Source organism: Lissotriton helveticus, chromosome 4_1 (genome assembly GCF_964261635.1).
Source record: "Lissotriton helveticus chromosome 4_1, aLisHel1.1, whole genome shotgun sequence".
NCBI lineage: Eukaryota > Metazoa > Chordata > Amphibia > Caudata > Salamandridae > Lissotriton > Lissotriton helveticus.
In genome coordinates, this window is record NC_136063.1 from 1,818,993,549 (window position 1) to 1,819,017,301 (window position 23,753).

General features: G+C 44.7%; 1 protein-coding gene across 1 annotated transcript in view; it reads left to right on the top strand.

The window, feature by feature from the left end:
• Positions 1–489: 489 nt before the first annotated feature.
• SASH3 (SAM and SH3 domain containing 3) overlaps positions 490–23,753 on the top strand; it is a 195,086-nt gene continuing 171,822 nt past the window's right edge. Inside the window, exon 1 of the mRNA XM_078688444.1 lies at positions 490–898. Coding sequence (XP_078544570.1) covers positions 842–898 — 57 coding nt within the window. The 5' untranslated portion in view covers positions 490–841. The remainder of the gene's footprint in view (positions 899–23,753) is intronic.

Genomic DNA, 23,753 nt, shown 5'->3' on the forward strand with positions numbered 1-23,753 from the left:
CTTCCATTATATTTAGGGCTTGTTCCTAACAAGTCTTCACACCACTCCAAAATTAATACTCAATAGAAGTGCCTTTGTATCATCATGTCTCGCTACGCCTCTAACCCCGCCCACTAGCTACACCCCTAGCTCAGTTTAATGAATACCTGCATTTATATTTTCCGATTTAAAGCACTGGACAGCTCCCAATCAATAACACAAATTCAGGGATTGCACACATCTCTGAGCCACAGAGTACCACTTGCCGATGAGCTTTAAGGGGCGAGGTACGGTTTCGTGACCTCTTGTTACAGGCGACACCCAACAGCAAATTTTAGGAAATTGAGAAATGTTCTACCCACTCAGAGCCCAAGAAACAAACACCCCCAGATACAGGAAGTGATTGACACCATAAGGTCACGCACCGGTTCCTCGTAAACCGAGTGACACGTGTCGCGTCCCCCTCAGGAAACGGAATTTGCTAACTTACGACGAGACTTCCCCTTTTCTGTCACAATCGTGTTAGCATCTGTGCACTTAAGCGTATCAAGGATTATTTTACTGATTTGAGTGGCATTTCGTTTGCTAAACTCAATTTGCTGTCTGTGCCCCGCTTGCTTCCTTTCTCTGAGGATGTAGACTTCTAGGTGTCCCTGAAGCGGTAACTTCCTTCCTGAGTCGCAGGTCCCCTCATCTTCTCTCACTGCGGAACACACCAGCAAGCGCTGTGAGGCAGGTCACGTGACCGGCTTCCTGTAACGCGCTTAAAGATCCTGAGCAGGCCGGCGCCTTGCAATGATACCTAGCCGGAGCGTGCAAGCGTAAACATCCTTTCTTCTATTTCTTCCTGTGAAAAAGTGACATGTTACGAAGGAAACCATCCAATGCCTCGGACAAAGAAGGCACGCAGAAAAAGAAGGTAAGGAACTTGAAAAAGGCACATTTGAATTCCTATGGTCTATGTGCACGTTGGACCCTGGGGAACAGAATTGTGGATGGGCACACGCGTGTCAAGACCAGGGGATGCGAAAGAAGCGAATGGACGAGTTTTTTACCCACATATATTGAAAGATTTAAAGTTCTGAAGTTACTAAATTACACCGTGTGTCTATTGCCGGCTGTTCTATTCTTCTCAACACAATGAAATTGGTCGTAAATATAGAAAAGAGCAAGCTCCGATCGACACGTGCTCTCGTTAATATCTCTTAATGTGTAACCAAAATCTCTCTCTTTCACGAATCATCCTTTTAGTGTTGCTCATTCATTTGCCTCACCAAATGAACAAATTCTGCCGTGGCGTCTTTGGTGAAAAAGAAAAGAATGCTTTCGGAACAATTTGGAAGACAGCATAGATATGTGATGCAGAGATATGCATTTTGTAGGTTGATTGTAAAAAACACAAAAACACGCTGTACTTTCAAATTCGTTTGCAAAGCTTGCACTACAGCAGAGTGAGTGTGTGTGTGTGTGTGTGGGAGGGGGGGGGGGAGCCTCACATTTGTACACCTGTCCCCAAAGTAATGTTTTGTTGTGGTTTAAATGTACCGTGCAGTTTTCCATCATATAAGTTGCCGTTTGGTAGCTCTGTAAAGTGTGAATAACAGACGTTTTAGGGACCCAATTTAATGTTAGCTATTTTGTCAACTTTAGAGGGATACATGTTAGCGCTGTCATTAGGAGTGCTTTAGGAGTAGCTATGTTATACCCTCATTTATCCAGCGGACGTGTATCATTTTACGGTTCTCTACTGTTTTTTTAGCCTGGGTGCCCTTTAGGGCTCTGTGATTCTCATTGAGCGGAGTCAGGGCGGCCTGGTGTCACTGTGTGGTTGGTTACAGAAGGCCTGTATGTCCAGTGTATTGCTTGGCAATGGCTCTTTTTTTGGATACGGGGCATATTAAGATGTTTGATCCTTTCAGAATTCAGGGGCATATCGTCAGAGTGGGGTGCTTGGTGTTGAACACCACCAAATAATTTTTGAGTCGGTCCATGGCTAACAAAGAGAGTCGTACAAAAGGGGGTGGTAAGAGAGTCGGATATGATCTAGGGTTGCTACATTTCCAATAGAAAAACAAGCATTGGCATAGCCAATAGGTCTCACATATGCCAGTGCAATAGGATCTTTGGCGAATGTGTTTTAGCAATGATGTACACTGGTGTGGCTACTGTTCAGCATGGCTAAAGGTTAGTGGTGTGGAGTGGAGTGGGAAGGAGAAGAGTAGAGTAGAGTGCCATAGAATGAAGTAGGGGAGTAGAGTGTCGTAGAGGAAGTAGGGGAGTAGAGTGTCAAAGAGTGGAGTATAGTGTCGTAGAATGGAATTGTTGGAGTAGGGTCACATAGTGAAGTAGGGGGAGTAGAGTTCAGTGGATCAGTGTTTGAGAGTGTTGTAAAGTGGAGTGGCTTACAAAGTCGCAGAGTGGGGTGGAATCGGGTGAAGTGGTTTGGATTGAGGTAGAATGGGGTGGATTGGGGTAGAGTGGGTGGATTGGAGTGGGGTCGGGTGGGGTGGAGTGGATTTCATTGAGGTTGGGTGGAATGGGTTGAGTGGAGTGGTTTGGGGTGGGTGGATTGAATTGGAGTGGGGTGGGTGGATTAAATTGCTCTGGGGTGCATTGGATTGGGGTGGGGTGAATTGGAGTGGGGTAAATTGGATTGGAGTCGGGTGGATTGTTTTGGGGTGAGGTGAATTGGAATGAATTAAAGTGGGAGTTTGAATGAGGTACACTGGGGCAGGGCAGAATGGAGTGGGGTGGGGTGGATTGGAGTTGTGTGGACTGGACTGGAGTGAGGTGGAGGTTTTGAACTGGAGTGGGGTGGATTGGAGTGGGGTGTCGAGTATTGTGGTGAATTGGATTGGATTGGAGTGGGATGGATTAGACTGGAGTGGGTTGGAGTGGAGTGATTTGGATTGGAGTGGGTTAGATTGGATTGGAGTGGGCTGGATTGGATTGGAGTGGGGTGGATTGGGGTGGGGTGGATTGGATTGGGCTGGATTGGAATCAGTTGTATTGAAATTCAGTGGATTGGACTGGAGTGGGATGGATTGTATTGGGGTGTCCTGCATGATTGTGTGTTAAAGCACTTTTTCATAAATTACACAAAAGAAAGAAACAATGTTACTTTGTAATATTTAGAACAAGAGAATTGTCCTTTTTTCAGTAGAGCGCCCACAAGCAAAAACAAAACAAGTGTTTGCAAAGTGAGAAAAGACAACTTGGCAAAATGAAAGAAGTTTATCTATAGAAAATAAAACTTTGTTATTTTGTTTATCCTGCTGGACACATTTTTGCCAGTCACACTGATCTAAAATATTTTGTGGACCAACCTTGAAAATGCTGATTCATCTCAGTGGCTTGCCAATAACGCTGGCTTGCAGCTAAAGGAAAGTTCACTTTTCCTGAACTCTGGGTTAATTACATGGGTTCACGCTTCAGAGTCAGATGCCTGATTTTTGCAGGGCACAAGAAGTGAAAAGGAACAAAATAGTACCTCATTCACATTGGAAGCAGCGAACGGGCACTGATTAAGTTGAATCAATCAGTGTTTGGTCCCTGCTCCACAGAAAGGAACGGTTATGATGCTTGGTCTGCAGTGACCAATTACCGGGCTGTGAAGAAGAATGCAATGCAAGCCAACAAATGGTAAGCAGCAGCTTGCAGGCTCCACGCCCTTTTTGCATACAATAGTGTCTCACAAGTGAGACAGATGCGCTAACTCATGCTCTCGCTGGCTCAACGCTAATAAAAGCCACCTGTGCATGTTTAAACATTATGCAAAGGTACGGACATGGCTCTTAAGTAGAACTTTATATGAAATAATCTGTATTAATTTTTAACATTTTCTGTCTTTGTTTCCTCTAATTATAAGCCGGGGTCTTTAGGGCAGCCCAGTGGTTAATGTGGAAAAAAATAAGTGCTGGGGCTCTAGTCAGGAGGTAGCGTGCACAAGCCCATTTCTCTTGTTAACGCAGCCTACAATTCAACCAACTACTGAACATGAAATTGGGGAGAGGATGTGGTCTAAATGCCAGAGCTGCCGACTTTGGAGTTTGGGAACCAGGTTTGTGTCTCAGCATGGGCTCAACATCCTGTGATTCTGGTGCTTATGAAAAGCGCCGGTGTTGATGATTAAGTGCCAGTGCACAGCACCTAAAACCACCGGCTCAAGTTAAGCACTGGGGCAGCTTTGTAACACATTTTGAAGTGTTTCTTTCTTATATTTACTGTTTGAAATATGTACTGATTAGGGGCAAAAAATACCAGCTTTTGGTGGTTTTCTTAATTTTTTTTACCAGCAGGGGCATTAAAGTACCAGTCATGTCAATACAAAACCAGACCAAATGGCAACCCTAGTCTGATCATGACTGTCATGTCACTGACTGGAGGGTGAGACTGTTTACCTTAAAGCACATGCTCATTGTGCAGGCTGGTTCCAGAACGTGGATGTGATTTAAAATTTTGTGTCAGCACAGAAGGCCCCTAACTCGTGCACACTGCATACTGTGTTGGATGACCACAATAACCTGACATGTATGGTGGGCGTACGCCAGAGGTGCTCATAACACTGTCGGAAGCCGGCTCTTCATATGGTATACCACAAGGAGGTATACCATGCAACGAGTTAAGGTATTCCCTTAGTAGCATACAGGGGCTTGCTCTAGCAATCCAAAGGTGCTCTTTTAGGGGGTAGTTTGGTCGAGCAGCCTTAGGCCTACCAGAGAGGAGTGTTAGACAGCTGCAAATACACACAATAGTCAGTAAATTATGCACACAACTCACTAAGGAGATCCACACCAATTTATAAAAATACCACAAATCTCTAGGTACTAGGATCATCAACATCCGGTAAGTACTTTTTAAAATAGCAGGTTTTAGAAACAAGTTTTTTGATACTTTAAATCGGAATTGAAGCACTTTGGGGCAGTGTTCACCTAGGGAAAAAACAGACGCTGCATACAGTCACTAAACAATGACTTATAGAAGCAGCCTTCTGGACTTAAGGTGTGCATAGGGCAGCATCAGGAGGTCACCCCGGGCAGCACTGGAGAGGCCAGATACAGAGGTGCAATTCAGCGTTGGGTGCCCAATGTTTTCCTATGGGTGCATTCAGGCACTTCACCAAATGGTCACCTCAGGCGGCACTAGGGTGGGTGGGTGTAGAGGTGTTTTTCAGCATTGGGGGCTCAATATTATCCCATTGGGATCACTCTGGTCGAAAAGAGGCTGCAGGTTTGATCTGAGAAACCAGCCAGGCTGAACCAGCAAGTGGGTTCAGCTCTCACAATACTAGGCGATGTGGGAACACCGTTGGTCCTCTTCTCCACAGGCCAGGGCGATGGGTGCAGAGGTATCTTTAGGTGTAGGATTTTTGTCACTGGGAGCAGTCGCAGTACAGGGGGTCCGCAAACAGGGGCGGCAGGCGGTGTTGGGAAGTCCAAGGTGGGCTTTGTCTCTGGAGGGCTGGGGGACCATGCTGACACTATTGGCCGACTTCCACGCGGGCTTGGTGGGACAGGTGCAGTGGTCCCTGCCGGTGTCAGGTTTTCATGGTCTTGGAGTTCTTTCGGGTCGCCTTGCATGCCCACAGGATTTAGTGGAGCAGTTCCGCTGCTCCACAGGAGTTCCTGAGTCTTGGCAGACGTGCTGGCATTCCACCCAGGCTTTTGGAGGCACATCAGCTTGCAGGATAATCCGACTTTGGCACAATTGTTGGGAACAGCAGACAGCACGGCAGTGTTGGCGTCAAGTCTTTCTTTTCTATTGTTCTTTCCTTTCATAGCTCTTCAGTCCTTCTTCTTCTTTTGGTCAGCAGGATTTGATTTCCTGGTTCCAGGGCCCCTATAAATAATGAATTTAGGAGTATTAGGGGAGTATAGGGTAGTAGCCAAGGGGCTACTTACCCCTAGGGTCACTAAGCCCCTACATGACCACTTCTGGAGGAAGTGGACATAACACTGTCCCAGAGATCCTAAATCTGCTACCACAATGATGGTCACTTCTGAAAAGTCGCATCCATTTAAGGTAGCCCAGTTCAGGGGTAGTGCTCACTTAAGAGTGGACATGCCTGTCTTGCCTTGGTACTTTTCCCACCTGTTCTGGTGCCAAGGACGCTGGACAAGTGGGTCATTTTTCTCTCCTGTGAGAGAAACCAGATTTGCATACCAAAGGCAGTGGGCCTCTTCGGAATGCTCACAGGCCATCCTGCGGGTCAGGGTGCAAGGCTTCCCTGCTTGAGCAGGCTTGGTTTATGGCTGCAGGAGAGCAGAGGCCCTCACCCTTGGGGGCCAGGCACTCGTCTCTGGTGGCAGGCTGATGAAAGCTAGTCATTCAGCAAGAGAGGCTGGGAGGTTTTCAGGGGCACCTCTAAGGTGCCTTCTGTGTGCATGTATTACTAAATCCGATACTGGCATGAGTGTGGGTTTATTAATATGAGATGTTTGATACCAAACATTCCTCTAGTCAGTGAAGCCATCATGTAGCTGGGGAACTCATTTTCACCAGTGCTCAGCGCATGTTTTCTTGTACTGGCAGTAATGGAACTGACCCGCACATGGGCATAGTTGCTCATGCAGACATGTCCTCACATGTAATATAAGGCACCCTGCCAGTGGTCTGTAAGGCCTGCTGTAGGCGTGACTTGCAAATATTACATGCAGTGTTAGGGAACATGGCACACAGGGATGTGTAGCATGTCGTATTTTCCCTTTTGTCTGCATCAAGACATGCAGCCTGCAGTGGCAGTTTGCAATAGCTTGAGGAGGGTTTCTTTTGGGTGGCACACTTCGTGCTGAAGCCCTTAGGAACCTACTTTAGTGCCTCAGGCCCTAGATAAGTGTGGAACCATTTACTAGGGATTTACAGATGGTTATCATGGTATTGCCAATTGTGAAAAACAAGGACACAGTTTTGGGAAAGAGATCTGGCACTGGGGACGTGGTTAGCAGGCACCTAGTGCACTTCCATGGGCTGGGACGAAAATTAATCCTTTAGAAAGTTTAAGTCGGTTGTTGGACATTCTTCTTGCTAAGACTCAATATTCTGACTTACTGAAGCACCACACTGCCCAGCTTTCCTCAGGATCTCCCTCGGTACGCCAGTGTCATCCATGCACCTTGGAACAGAGATCCCTAGTTCCAGCGTGGTGCCAGGCTGATGATAAATTCAGTGCAGCTCGAAATGTAAATGCTACTAGAGGGCCTGCAGCACTAATTGTGCCACCCACACAAGTAGCCTTAAAAAGAGAACTCAGGCCTGCCATTGCAGTGCCAGCGCGCAGTTTGTTAAACTGCCATGTTGTTCTGACGAGTGCACCCACTTGCCAGACCTCACCCTTCCCTTTCTATGCACATCAGAAACCCCTACGGTAGGTCCAGGGTACCCCCTGGTCAGGGTGCAGTACATGGGAAAGGTAGGACATTTACTAAGGTGTGTACCATGTCCTGACAGTGAAATAATCTCCATTTCGTTTTTCACTGTTGAAAGGCCATCTTACTCATAGGATAGAATGGGGAGGCTGTGTAATATGTTTTCCAGCCTATCTTACCAAATGCTTAAGCTGGAGAGGTGAAGTTTAGTGTGCCTGAACTCCCAATGTAATAACACATCTTTATATGAAGTTGTTTTTTGCATTGTGTGTTTAGAAGCCACTCTTTTAGAAGTGGCTGGATCTTTGTGCTCTAACATTTCTGTGTGTCTTTGCCTGGTTGTGGATTGACTCTCTGGATTTGAAAGCGATAGGATCTGGGGAATGTCTTGACCCAGGGGAGGAGGTGAGACAGCAACATGCTGACCTGCATCTGGAGTGTAGGGGGAGGAGTCGCACCTAGAGGTGAGAGGCCTGGGTTGCTGCTATAAAACAATTGTCCCATCTCCTGCTGAGTGATTGAGAATCCAGAACCCCACTAATCAAGGGATCACTCTCATGGAGGCACCCAGAACTGGGTTGAACAGGGGTCAATGCCCCCCTGAACACAAAGACTTCAAAGCCATTGAAGGGTAGAACTAGGAGAGCTGAAGCCCCTGAACTTTGGAGTATGGTTTGATCAAGATTGAACAAGACTGGAGCTACTTCGTGGTCAAGAGAAACCTTTGCCAAGGTAGAAACATCTGAAAAGACTGAAGGAAAGGACTGATCCTTTCTGTGTGTTCTGGGGCTGGCCTGTAGTTTGCTATTTTAACCAAGGAAAGGCTAAAGGGACTTTACGGTGTGATGTGTCCCCCTGCTTTAAAGGAATTTGCTGTGCTGTGTCCTGAAGTAACTTATCCTCAAGGGCCAGAGGTGAGCTGGCTCCCTTTTGCAGAAACTCAGGAACACAAAAGTTTCCAGGAGAGTCTCAGCGGCACTGTGTGCTTGTGCTTATTGCAGCCTGAGACCCTCGTAATCAGTGTCCTGTGATCGTGGGCACCTGGAGTCCAAGCAAGGATCAGCGACACTGTGTGTGTGTGCTTTGTGCAGCGTGAGACCTTCAGGAGGATTTCCTTGTTAATGTGCACCCTGAGTTAAAGTGAATCTCATGCTGTGTACATGTTCTTCGTGCAGCCTGAGACCTTTGTGTGGAGTGCCCGGTAATCGTGCACCTGAAGCTCAAGGTAGTCTCAGCGACACTGTGTGTGTGTGTGCCCTGTGGCAACCTGAGATCTTCGTAGCAGTAGTGGCTCGGCAGTCCCAGAGGAGCAAAGCCGCCGGCCTGAGCCCGCCGTTGCCAATTCACAAAGATTGCATCGGAGGCCCAAGTCGCTGGACGAGGAAAGGAGAGTCAGTTCGCGCCCCCCAGGTAACGTGTGTTGATTCCTGGGGCGGGGTGCAGGCGAGGAGGGAAACGCTGTCGGTCTCTCTCTCATTCCGGCAGTGGGAGCCTCCTCTTTGGCTCGTATCGCGGCCTGTATTGCCAAGGGAGTGGCAGTACCGGAGTGTGGAGCTGAACTTTCTGTTACACCATACCCGTGTTCGGGGCAGCTGTTGACAGAGGCTGACTGTGAGTCAGAAGGAGTGGCGGAGAGACCACCTAGGGCACCATGATCGGTGCCGGAGTGTATTACGCATTACTTTATTTTTGCATAACGGAGTACCTGATTGTCGTACTACACATTGCATCATTTCTGCATAACGGAGTACCTGATTAGTGTATTATGCATTGCATTATTCCTGCATAATGACCCCCCCAAGAAGCATAGGGGGTCAGGGTGGTCTGGGTGTTTCTACACTCCCCACTTTTCTTTTTTTAAAATGTTTTTTCTGCGGCTTGCCTTCACTCTGAGTCACAAGATAGCTGCAAACACTTCCTGGTTTGTAGTGTTGGCAGCCAATCAGATCTCTGCTCAAAATCTGAAGGGGTCGGGCATTCACCGCGTCCCTAGATGTACAGCTGGAAATTAGTTCAAATTACTCAGAAACTACTGAATGGATTTACTTCATTTAACAAAAAGGACTTTTTCTGGACCAAGAATTATCTTTCAGCCAATAGATAGATAGATCGATTTATAGAAAGATAGATAGATAGATAGATAGATAGATAGATAGATAGATAGATAGATAGATAGATAGATAGATTTAAGTTGCCTAATAGGCTTGGGAGGCGCCCAGTTGGATCCACACTCTGACTGCAGTCAATAGAGAAAATATCATACTCCCCACTGCTTGAGTTACACACTTGTCGTATTTAGTTACAAACTACAACATTAAAACCAAACATTTTTCACCCACCAAAGAATAGCAGATTATATACAATAAGTACACAATTGGTTGAATGGTGCAAATTAAGCAGACACAATTCTAACTAACCTGCAAAATTAAGCAAACTGCGCAACAACAGAAACAATTATATAGGCTTGGCATCTTAGAACTGAAACCAATCTCCACACTTCAAATTCATCAAACTTTCACATGGGCGAAACTACCCCATCCATGGGAGGGGATCCCAGAACAAACATCCCAAAAGTGGCACTAGTCTTCATGACACCAACCACAACAACCAGATTGAGGGGTCTCACCCCAGCAGTAAGAGCAAGTGTAGAAGTACCTGTGTGCTCTACCGCGACACACTATCTGACTCCCCGCCTCTGTGAGCAAGGGTGACACAGGATTAAAAATGTGCAAACATGCTCAAGTGTTGCTCAGGACTTATTCCCTTCATTGCAAGGGATAAACTAATTCTCTCCAGCTAATAAAAAAAACTTGACATCCCTCCGAACACCCCTTTGTTTGAAATTGGGGATGGAAGGATGGGTATTTGCTGGTGATGGCGTGAGTTTTCCTAGATGCACCACTTCTAGATGGAACAAAATTCAGTCACTTAGTTTAAAAATGTACCTACTACGACGATCGCGCCTAGACCTGACATTATCATGTCCGGTGCATTTCTCCCCGAGCCGGCAGTGGAAGAGGCACCCAACCAGGAGGGAGCCAGACACCCAGGACGGATATCCATGTACATGCTGCTCCTGGTGCGGCCAAAGCATTGGGGCAGCTGGGGGAGGAGGATCACGAGTACCCCAGCCTACACTCCTTTCCCCAAAGACGAGATTCACTCACCTACTGGTCCCAATAACTCCAAACTAATGCCCCTCCCCTGGCAATTATCCCCTACCACCACCTAAAGCCCCCACTCCCTGACTTTCCTAGCTCACCCCTGTCTTATTTATTTGGCTACATAGTTACCTGTTGGGAAATTCCAGACTCACCCCCCTGACATTACTGACTAAACTCTGCCCCTGTCAGGATCCTCTGTAGTGCTTCATGTGTATGGATGTGGGTGCTGAAGGACTGTCACATATAATTCCTTCCTCTGGGGTGCAAGGTTGTCCATTGCTCTCTGACTAGGCTGTTCTGCCTGTGCTCATATTAAGCGTCCCTGATGACATTTATGCATTGTTATCCGCGTGAAATGCTACGCCTAAACTTGTGTTGCAAATCATATTGACTGCTTTGCAATAGCTGTGATTTACTCAGTCAGATTTATGGGCTTTTAAATTTAGCATGCCTTTAGCTCTTGTTTGTTTTAATAGCCAGTAGCTCTTGTTGACTAAAGCTCATAAACACGTGTGACCTTGGGCTTTCAAAAACGGTGGTTTAAAAACGTACTTTATGCAACGGGTGGGTTCAAAGGTCACGTTATTTTCCTTTGTTTAATGTAATTTATGGTTAACGAGTGCATTATGCCTCGTCTGCAGGTACCAATGTCAGTGAAATGCCACTGATGCGAGACCCTCTTCGGACGGTCATCAATGCCTCGTGGGAGACAAAGAAGGACACACACACACACACACACACACACACACACACACACACGCACACACACATACATACACACACACACACACGCACACACGCATACACAGACTCTGTGCCTTCATAATTGAATATCACTTATTGATCTGTTTGAAAGAGCACTGATTCAAGTATTTATTGCACGTACACTTCAACACAAGGGAAGCATGTTGTTTTGAAAGAACACCAGGCAGACACTGCCAAAGGGCAAAACTAATAATCCCAGAAAAAAACACGATGTGGGGTAAGAGTTCAGTAGTAAACTCGCTCGCCCTTTGTAATGTGAAATAGGACGGAAACAGGAACATTTGCAGAAAGACAGCACAGCAGGCTGTTATTAGGCGGTGCTTCTTCGGCAGATTGTTTCATATACTGTGTGCAAAACACATTATAGCGTGTTGTCTTTTCTTTCTCTATCTAAGGGACAGTCAGAGCCAAGATAGAAGTGGCCCCTGTTTCCTCGATCTTCCTCTGTTTGCTAGGTTTTCTTTTGAGTTGTCTGGTTGTTTCTATGTTTGACCTGGTAGGCAGTCTAACATGCCTTGAGGCACTGCAGAGGGCAAGAGTAGGGTTAGCGAATCGGTCTTCTATTGGGAGTCAATGCAAATGAGCAAAGATTGGGGGCATAAGGTCACCCTCTTTTGGATGTCAAGTACAGAATCAATATGAGAAGGGCAGGGTGGAAGGCAGGTAGGCCTGCCAGAACTGAAGTATGTTTGGCGGAGGAAGCCTTTGAATTTATGAAGGGGATGTATTTGGTAAAGTGCAGTCTTATCAATCCGGTCCCTCTTTCGAAGCTGTGATAACAGAATGAATCCCAGGGCAAGAATCATGTATATGTGATAAGGGTCCGGTGGATCCCAAGTCAAGTCAGTTGACTGTGCAGGAGTGAACTGACCACGAAGAAATAATTCCGTTTTATCTGGGTTTAATTTGCCGAAGCAGCTGCTCGTCCATTCTCTTTCATTTTGTGTGATGGGAGGGTTGAGATGTACCTACCTTTAAATGGAACTGTGTGTCATCTGCTTATCTACGGTTAGAGATCTTGCCACCAAGCACCACAGACTCTTGCAATTCTATGTCCTTTATCAATTATGTAAGAGATAGCATGAAATCCGTGGCTATTCCAAAGGGCAAGAAAGAAAACGACCTGAGTGATCCAGGCTTGGCGAACTGCAATCTGCCCTGTAGGAAGGATGTGAACTGTTTTAAAATCTGCCCAAGTATGCCTATCCTCTTTTCCAGGACTGATGGAAGGGCTGCACAGGGATGGGGACAGCTTTAATCAAGGCAGGTATGCTGGGCACATACAGGGACAGTAACATCTCACAAACATTTCCTAAAGTATCAACAAAGGTTAGGAATGCTACAAGGTTTGGAGCACAATATTGTGCTCAAGAGTAATGCTATTTCTAAAGTACATAAATTAAGGATGGTACCGGTGATGGCATGGGAGAAGGTCTTGAAAGAACTGGACAAGCTAGTGAAGCCGGATGTGATCGATTCGATAAAGAGTTCGGATTGGATTTCTCCAGTAGGGTGGCATACCGTGGCAATGGTAAAATCCGCCTCTGTGTGAATTTGAAACACCTAAACAATAACATCATCATTGATCGCTTTCCCCTGCCTAAAATCACAGAGATGGTGTTGTGAAGGGGGCTCATTGGTTCTCAGCTAAAGACCTCTCGGCTGCGCATCATCAGATTGCTCTCATGCAGATGTCCAGGAAGGTCACAGCATTTCTTACACCCTTTCAGTGTTTTCAATTGAAACGAATGCCGTTTGGCAGTGGCTGTTTTCCAGCGCCTAAAGCACAAGGTGCTTGGGAAAGAGAGGCGAGTGATGCTCTTTCACTGCGATATTTTAGAGTTTGCAGATAACAGAACAAAGCATGATGAGAGATTGTAGAAAGTGTTAAGAACACTTGAGAGTAAGGAACTGTCTGTTGAATTAAACGAGTGCAAGTTTGCAGAGAGGAGTGTGACTTACTTGGGGCATGTGATTAGTGAGGAGGGAGTCAAACCAAAGCCCTCGTTGATCAATGCTATTACTGGGGTCCCAGCCCCTATGAGCAAGGATTAGATGAGGTTGTTCTTTGGGATGGCTGTGTATTGTGCAAAATTCATCCATAAATCTGCGGACAAAGTGTATAACATTAGGCAATTACTCAAAAAACATGTGCAATTTTTGTGGGACTCGCAATGTTATGCAGAGTTTTGTAGAATCAAGTATGGCATAGAAAGAGTACCTACTTTGAGTAGTTTTGGCCCTGGTCTGGATTGTTTCCTAACAATGGACATGAGTAACAAAGGGTAAGGGGCAGCTTTAGCACAGAGGGATGCCAAGGGTAACAAGAGCATTATCCTGTTTGCATCCAGCTCATTTTTACCAGCTGAAGAGAAATATTCCATTACTGAGAAGGAGGCGCTAACATGTACATGGGCCCTGGAACATTTTTGCAGGCCTGGGCGTAGTTCACAGAGTTTCGCTATGCGGAACTCCGCGAAGTGGCAAAAAACTCTGCGGAGTTCCACAAGTGGTAAAGTGCAGTGCGAACTGCTGGTCACACTGATCTTCCTACCGCTCAGGTAGCGGCAGCTCGTGCTCGCCAACTTACTGTTCGTGAGCGGGGAAAAATCTCTGCTGCACTACCCAGAGCTGAGTTTTCTGCCCTCCGCGAGCGGCCTACAGTTTGTGCATTTGTATGGGGTAGACCAGTTGACATTCAGTGCAACTACATACCCTTATTTAAATTACTCAATACGACGAGGAGTGTTACTGCTTCTGTCAGGATTGCGAAGTTGTCAATGAGGATGAAGAATTACATTTATCTCATAGTTTAAGTTCCTGGTAAGGACAATTAGGTGGCAAATAGTCTATCCAGGATGCCTTGCTCTGTAGAGAAGTGTGAAGACGATCCATGGAACGACATTACGATTGCATTGGTACATAACTCTGGCATACCAGCAATTAAAAAGGAAGATTGGGAGAAGGGGGATAATATATTGCAGATTATTATGCAGTATATGATTGAGGGTTGGTCCAAAAAGGAGCAATCAACTGAAGGGTGTAGACCTTTTTGGAAAGTTAGATCGGAGCTGTCTGCAGACAAAGAGCTGGACCTTCGAGGAAGTAAGATTATTCCTCAGTGTGTATTGCATCAAGTTTTTTAAAGTCTTCGTCATGAGGGATATTTTGGTATTGTGAGAACCAAAGAGATTGTCAAGGATTTATTTTGGTGGGCGGGAGTGGATAGGTTTGTCAGAACCTGTGGAATTTGTTCTTCTGCTAACAAATCCTTGTGTACTATAAAACCACCCATGAGTGAATGTCTTTTTCTGAAACAACTTGGAAGTGAGTGGCAGTAGACGTGTTAGGTCCATTTAGGGATTTGCAGGTGTATGTGATCATGTTGATGGATCTCTTCTCTACATGGCCTGTAGTGGAAATAGTGAAAAGAGTTGGTACAGCCACAGTTTTAAAGTTTTTGTATGGTACATTTTGGTTGGAAGGGATTCCCACTGTATTGTTGACCGATAATGGTGCAAATCATCTCGAATGTGGCAAAAACATATTTTGAGAGAGTAAGTGTGAGACACAAGGCAACATCCTTTTATAATCCCGGTAGGAATGGCACAGTTTAAAGATTTAACCAGGTGATCATAGGGGTTATTTAGAGTGCTGCGGGGAAGTAATGTGATTGGCGGATTGCTGTGCAGAGAGCTATATGGGCATATAGGGTGACGATGAATGATTCTACAGGTTTGTCCATGTTTGTGGTTATGAGAGGAAGGATACCCTGATGTAAGTTAACTCTGGCATGGTTGGGTGACAATGTAGTGGAGCAATGGTCATCAAACAAGTTAAAAAAAAAGATTGGAAGAGACACACATGAGGAGCAAGCCTTACTATTATACTTCACATGCAGTTAAACCAGTTCATGTACAAGATGGTGACTGGGTACATGGGAGGACACCTAATAAGGTGTCAAAGGGGGAAAGCCATTTCTTTGTTCCAGAACAGGTGGTGGAAACTTTGCATAATGCGGTCAGACTTAAGAGAGGTAAAGTGTGGCACCTCAAGCATGTGACATTAGGTTAGAAGAATCAATGGAAGGACTGTGATGGTGAGGTTGGGAGTGGATATGAGGATTCCCTTTGATTGGCAAACATGCTTGAGTTTGCAGAAGAACCATTAACGGCACTGGTTTGTGTGATGGAGGTGGCCCCATGCACGTCCAGTGCAGATTTGATGGGGTAAACTATGGGTGGTGATGTAGGATCTAAAGAGGGTGAGCATGAATCATAAACTGTTGAATCAGAGTGTGATGGTGTCACGAAACCTACAGCTGTTGTGTCAGAGCGTGAGAAAAGTAAGAGGGAAATACCTGAATGGCTGAAGGAGTATGTTGTGGATTAAAATACTTAAGTATTCCACATGTGTTAATGTAGTAGTCATAGTTTATTGTTTTCTTTTCGCTCTCATATTTGTCTGTCTCTCTTCAGCTCCTTTCTAGGTGTTCTATTTCTTGAAGTATTGTAATGATGTTTTATTTTGTTTTGTTAAAAGGGGGATCTGTTATGGTTGTATAGTTATGGCATGTTATGACATAGACAAGTGACATAGTCATGTTCCACTGTTGAGCATTCTGTGGTGACAGCTGGTGTGGCAGAGGAGTTTTTCGGACCTGTTTCCTGTATGCCCTGAGCTTATCTATTAAAGAAGCGTATTACACAATACTGCTGCCTGCTTCATATTTGTGTGTGCATTGGTAAAGTAATACACAACACCTACCCTGCTGTCTGAAAAGGATTATTGCATCTGCACCCTTCATCCCAGGCTACCTGAGTGACTCCAAGAGCTAGTTAGCTGTCCATCTGTTCTGAGGTACAGTGACCCAACAAGCTCCAGAGGTCTCCCTGCAACTGCTCTGCCGACCTGCTAAACTGGACCTGCCTGTACTTGCAATTGGACCTTCCTGAGCCCTACTGGCCTCTACTGGAGTGAGTTTCCGATCCCCTAGAGGTTCCTCCCAGGTCCTGGACCTTTGGTGTGGCATCCGTTGACCAATTTCTTGAAGAAAAAGAGAAATACTGAAGGTTTGGGCTCTTTCGAGACCACAAACGGGCATGTTCACGCCATGATCTTGCTAACCTCTAATGCAAACCACAGTGAACCTGATTCTTCACGCTACAGCGACCATCAGCGACATCCACCAATGCAAGATCTGGACTTCATGCTACAGGATCAACAGCCAGTTGTAGCAGCCAATGCGAAGCTCCTGCAACAACCGCCCGTGATGCTCAACAGTACCTTCATGCTACAGCGATGACCGTCCGCAGCGCCCGGCCTGTTCTTCACAGGACAGCAACGACTATCCATTACGCTCTCTTTGCTTCTTGCGGCCTCCTACATCACAAACAGAACTTTTTGCGTTGGACTTTAGAAGGTAACTTTTTCAGCAGGATTAACCTGGTATCTGTATCCGGTCCATGCTTCATCATGGTTAGGCCTAATCCCGTGACTTTTACTTAGCCTCGCATGATCGGATAACCACGAGTTGCTTTTAGGCAGTATCTTTACCTTGTGTCATTGAAATTGCATATCTCCAGTTCTACTGATTGGATTTTCATTGTGTTGGTGTCAAATACGTGGTTACATTTTACTCTATTTTCCTAAATTGGTTTGGGATTTTTCTTTTGTTCACTTTATTGCTCTTTGTGTGCTGCATACATATGTTAATCATTGCCACTAAGTTAAGCCTGACTGCTTTTGTGCCAAGCTACCAGAGGGTTAAGCACTGGTTGATTTAGTGTCTTTGTGGTTCACCCTGACAAAGATTGTGATTGTGGCTTGAGAAGGGCTCACACTTCCTCTCCCCACCCCAACCAACAACCCAATTTCTCACACCAACTGAAATAAAGAGATTGGAAGACTGTTGTTAATACAACTCAGGTGATTGACTTTCTTACACTTTTATACCCTGTAAGTTTTTCCTGGGTTATTAGTTTTGTGGTTGGCTGCTAATTATGTTCGGGGAGGGATGTTATATTTAGATATGGTACTAGGTTGAGGGGGTCCTAAGAGCAAATAAACCGGCAGTTGTGCAAACACTACACAGCATGGCGAGTGGAATGGATAACCACAAGCTTTCTGTAACCAAGCGAAGACTTTATCAGGGCCACATGTGTGCTTCATTACATCAGTGGCCATGCTTCTAAAATCCCCGTTAATGGGTTTCACTGTGAGCTCTCTACATCATGGTCCAATCCATCATCTAATTGTTCTCACATGATTCTAAGGACCAAAGTGCCATAAGTGTCCAAAATACACCATGTTAAGTGGTATCAGGAAACACTAGCACAATAATTAAATACATCATTCTACTGGAAGTTCATCCACGAGATTGACTCCGATTGCTGCTAAGCGCGAATATATTTTATTAAAGGTGTATTTTGTATAAAGGTAAAATCAAAGGATCAAACTTAGGATGCAGTTTTACTGAATAGTTAAAGTGATGTACCAGGAAATGCTGTAAAAAGAAAAAAGCTGCACCCGCACAAAGATACAAATCTCCTTTTTGGCTGGTTCCTTGTTGAACTAAATACAGTACCACAGACAGAGGTCTGAGGTGTTGGTTTGTGACACTATCAGTTGCAGAGTGCGACTTGTCACGTTCCACCCCTCACTCACCACTTCCTGCACCTGCTCTGCAGAACACTTCCTGTACATAAAGGTCCATTTTGAGCTAGAATGGAAATATCTCAGCAGCCAAGTGTGTTAGACAAAAACTTTTAAAGATTAAAATATATATATTCGTGTTGCTTGTTGCAACTAGATTTCCTGCTCAACCTCAAGTTAAATCGATAAAAACTACAATTGCCATGAAACCACAAGATTTCAAAGTTCCATGATGAATAAAAGGTCCTTACTTATATACCTGTCGACACAGTATTACGTCTGCATTAAGGGACAGATGTATTATTGTATTGTGTTGCCCTTGCGGCACGCATGGTGTTGAAAAGGCACCGCAAAACGTAAGTAAGATTTACCAAGCACCGCAAAGCCACCGTGCGTGGTCGGCCTGCGTTGCTTTGTAAATCAGGAGAAATGCAAGGCAGCGCGAGTTGCTGCCTTGAGTTACTCTGTCCAGGGAAGGCGTTCCATTGGTGCAGCTTGGGTGTTCCTACGCAACCACCCAATGATTTTGGTGCATTCTCAGATTTACGAGACTGGCAAACCTGGGAATGCGTCAAAATGCTACATCTTACCAGGGGAGGCGGAACGAGGAGCAATATCTTTATTTCTTCTCATATTTTTCCTATTTCTACATGTACTGCCTTCTGCAGCACACCTTTAAAGAGGAAAAAGCCTCGAAGGATTGTTTTTGTGCAGGAAGGTGTTCCTTCCGGAATAAAAACAATCCTGACTGTGTTGGCGCTGGGCAGCAGATTGTGCACCTGCTGGCAGAGAGCAGGAAGGCACCATATATTAGTAAATATGGTGCATTCCTGTGCTCTCCATTTAGTGCAGCCCAGCAAGGTGTGTTTCTGCGTTGTGTTGCGTGAAATATTGATTAATGTGGCCTTTAGTGTTTTGTGTAAAGAGAAATAACTTGCAGTAATTGTATTTGTAACGAAACTCCAAATTGAACATTAACAAGAAAACGTATGTTTGGTCTTTTCAAGCAAATATTACGACAATGGAGGATACCTTAGTAAGATTCGGTGGGCAGTGACACCCATACAAAAAAGTGCAGAATTGCAACAGACAGAACTGATTCTCAAAAACAAAGAATACATATACATCAGACATTTATGACCTCGCATGGTGTAGATTTATTCATTTTTGTAATTAACTTTTTTCTCAAGTCCCTGCTGGGAGCCTACAACAGTATGTTTTAAGTAGTACTGGAAAACGTTTCTGGATTTGCAATTGCGATATGCAATAGTTAATATTGCGCAATGGGACTTGGGCGAATGCCATCGCATTTGTTCAACATCATTTATTTTCACTTGAAGAGAAGCTTGATACTACTCACAAATGTGTACCTTTGAAGGTACACACACATGTTCAGGGCATTCCGGCTCTGCACCGCCCATTTCTTGAGGATTGATTTAAGAATGGTAAAGATGTGGCAGTTCAGAATGAAAGAAGCGATTATGGAAAGAAGGAGAGACAGTGAGAAAAATTAAGGAACGAATAGAGGAAGGCAGTCGCAAGGGAAAGGAGGGAAGAAGAGCTAGGAAGGTAGGTGAGGGGGTTGGGTGAAGAGGGCGTTCAGAAGTAAGGGAGGAAAAGAGACAATAATGCCCTGGCAGGGAAGAGCATTACATTTCTCTTTGCTAAAAAAAAACCTCTGGCAGAGATGGAAACAGAGACTTGACTTCTGTTGCAGCCAAAGCCTCAAGTGATTATACCAGCTGGAATTACTGCAGTGCTTAATTTGAGCCAGTGGTTTCCTATGCTCGGCACCTGCACTTAATTGTGAACACCGACACTTATGACATTCTGCCACATGGTGGAGCTATTTGTCCAAGTTAGAATCTAGCACAACAACAGTTGTTTATAAATTCAATATACATTAAAATGCCTAATACCTGCCATTCTTATGGCTTTGAAGATCTTAAATAGTCGGGATTGTCACACTTGTAAGAGTGTGATGGTTAGTAGTTGTGTTGGTACTAGCAGTGCTGGAATGGGCAATGGGTGGTGCAAGCTGCAGTGGCCTCCTGATGCGGGCCCTGGCACTTGTTGTTTTTTTTTAGGAGGAGCACTCTGTTTACATGACTCCTTCTTTCCTCTCACAGTGCAGGGCAGAGACATCAGACGCACCACAGGAGGTAGAGTCAGCATTGTGGAGGGAAGGCACAGCCCTATTCTGGTCCCAGGTGCAACTCCTCCCACCCATCTATATGTAGATCTCTCTATTCAGCCCTGTGCTGACTCACCCTGTCTCCTGGAATCCCCCAGCCCCTGTCACTCAAACTCCAGACAAGGAATACACAACCTAGCAGAGGCAGGCTTGGGTGGTTAGACAAGAAAATATCTACTTTCTAAAAGTGGTATTTTCAAACACAGAATGTTAAAAACAACTTTACTGAAAAATGTATTTTATCATTCTGAGTGTAGGCATTCTAAAGTCGAATTTCTACCTAGTTCCCTGAGTAAGTTAGGATTATAAAATGTAATAATCAAACTGCCCATTCTGGCCTAGAAGGAACAGGTAGCCTTGCAATAGTGAAATACGAAAATGTCTGTAATTCACTATTAGGACATGCCACACACTTCAGGGCTTGTCCTACCTTATACTTACAATGCACCCTGCCCTTGGGCCTACCATAGGGGTGTCTGATATGAAGAAAATGGAAGGTTTAGGGACTGGCAAGTTTGTGCACTTGCCCAGTCAGCAGGGCAGTACCAGATTGCACACAGGCTGTGCAATGGCAGACCTGAGACACATTTTACAAGGATGCTTCTGTGGGTGGCACAACCAGTGCTGCAAGCCCACCAGCAGCATTTGGATTACCAGCCCTGGGCACTCCTGGTGCACTGTACTAGGGTCTGACAGGTAAACAAACCAGCCAATCATGGAGTCACTAATCCATACATCAATTTACAATAGGGAGAGCATATGCACTTTAGCACTGATCAGCAGTGAAAAAAGTGCCCAGAGTCATAAAACCAACAAAAACAGGTCAGAGAAAGTACAGGAGGAAGGAACAAAGTTCAGGGATGACCCTGCAAAAAGGGCCAAGTCCAACAGGTATGTTAGCACATGAGTGATGCTCATCAGTGTACTGCTGTGAGACGAGAGTGTCGTGATGGGATTGAAGTTGTGGTGGTAATAGTGTCATATGGGAAGTAGAAGTGTGATACTGTGATGTGTTAGATCAGTGATGGAGCAGTAGTATGGGGCTGAGAGGATGTTGTTGTTGCAGTGCTGTGCTAAAACTAGCGTAGGTATGATAATAATATGATGAGGGTGGTAGTTTGCTGCTCTGGAGTTAGAGCATTACCGGAGATGGAAGAGTGTGGTTGAGGGTTATACTGCTGGGGTGCAGGAATCAGTGTTGATTGGCACCATGGTAATCAGTTAGAGATGTACTAGTAAGAAGTACAACAATTGTGAGTTGGTAGAGCAGTGATTAGCTGTGGAAGTACTGAGCTGGTAGTAGCTGTTGGGGTACCGTGCATTTCAAAGTGATGCTGGGGAACTGCAGTGAAGAACTGCGAAGCAGTTGTATGGTGGAGTGGGTGGTAGTGATCTGATGGGTTTTGTAGTGTGATGGTAGGAGGTTGAGGCAGAGCTCTGAGATCCTAGTGGAGTTGTCTGAAGGTAGTGTAGTAGTGTAAGGCAATCGGGTAAATTGGGTGGAATGAAGAAAAATAGTAATGTGATCAAGAGGCCATAGTATGGTTGTTTAGCATGATAGTACTGCAGTGTGGAAGCATCAGTGTGATGGTGTGCTGTGGCAGTGTTCTGATAGACATGGCTGAAGAATTCTGGGGGATGCTAGTGAAGCGGGGTGACAGTAGAGGTAATGCAATACTGGGATCAGAGTGCAGTGCTGAGATTGTTGTCATTGGTGGAGAATGGCAGGGTGTTGTTCTAAGGGTGACAGTGTATAAGCCTGGATGCATGTCATAATATTGAGTGCAAAATATCGTCCGGCCTTAATGTCATATCCATAATATATCCATCTCCAAATATATTGTAGGTAAATATATATAGATATATAAAGATAATTACAGATTTATGATTCATAACTCCTTCATGATATTGTGGTGGTCAATCTTAAGGACATGGAATTTTGGTATTGATGTTATTTAAAACTCTGATTTGTAGTAGAACAGCTATTAGGGTTGAGTGGTAATGGGGTGGAAATGTGATGTTGTGAGTGGTATTGCGGTGGTGGTGGACATATAGATGTCTGTTCATAGTCTTGTGTTGAGGTTGGAAGACTAATGCTGTTAGTTGGTTATTCGGTGTTGGGCAATGGTGATGCTATGGAGATGGGATAGTGTGCTGTGTGGGGATGGATCAGTACTGGGGATACTACTGCAGAGTGAGGGTGGTAGTGCAGTCTAATATACATTGCAACATTGCTCAGCATGATACATTTCAGCTGCGGCTATCTGGTGTGAACTGAATGTCATAAAATTGAATCCAAGCAAGGCCAATTCAGTCTTTCCTACTTTCAATGTTGATGCATAGAACACCATTTAGCTTTATTTTTTAGACTTTTCTCCGAGGCATATTGTACAAATATATTTGAGAATCCTTGTAAGACATTTCCCATTATTGGTATGTTTACAGCATAATCTGAGAAAAGCAGTATTGATAATCCAACAAACCCATTATTTTGACCACAGCCTGATTTTCAACTAAGATTCAACATATGGGCTTTTTAAATAAAATAATCTGTAGAGAGGCTAATTAGAACCTAGACCTATCCTCTGCCAAATTCAAGGGTTTCAGATTGTTCACCATAGTTCCCCACCCTCACCTGTGTGCTGTAATCACTGTAAAAGAGCATTAGGGCATTCAAAAGCCTTAATGTATGTACAACCATGTAAAGTACACAAACACATATTTTGGTTTTATTTATAGTCTTGAAAGCAGTTTGAATATCTGTAAATGGTCATTAGATCTTTTCTCACTCTCCACCTACTACTCATGATTAAAGTTTGTGTGAGAAATTCATGGATCACACAGAATTTGGGCATGTTAAACAAAATTACACGTAATTATGTGAAATGTAAATCCATCATTTAGTGCTGCTTTATAACTCAAAATGCATCTTCACATCAATTTTTGACACGAAGATACATTTTGCCCTAAAACAGAGCAAAAAGCTCTAGTACCACAACTAACAACTTGATCACTGTCTGGTTGTTGTAGTGGTTCCTGTGCTCCAATGCTATAATTATGCCGCAAACATTTAATTTTCACACAGGCCTACTCCTCAGTCCGAGCAGCTCTTTCTACATCTCTCTGCCACCTCTCACTCAGTTATCCTTTATTCTCCCTTTATCCCTTTCCTTAGCTGCCCTCTCCTTGCTAGTACACTACAAGTACTTCACAACTTGTAGGTGATTAAAGCATAGATGCTGCGGCATTATCACCATCATTTACACCACCAGCATTACCATCATCATTACCATTACATCTCTATCACTGCCAATAACACCACTATTACCACCAACATTACCACTGCCACTACCACCAGTATTACCACTGCCACTATCCCACCATTATCTCCATTACCATCACCACCATTTCCTCATATTGACCATCACCAATAGATCACCATTACCACTAATATTACACCACCATCACCACTGCACCATTACCACACCATCATTATAATCTTAACTGACATTACTACCACTATCACCACTATTAACATCAACACTGCCTCCACTGCCATCATTACCATCGCAAACAGCCATTACCACCACCACCATTATCACCAACATTACTTCTACTCCCACCATTATCACC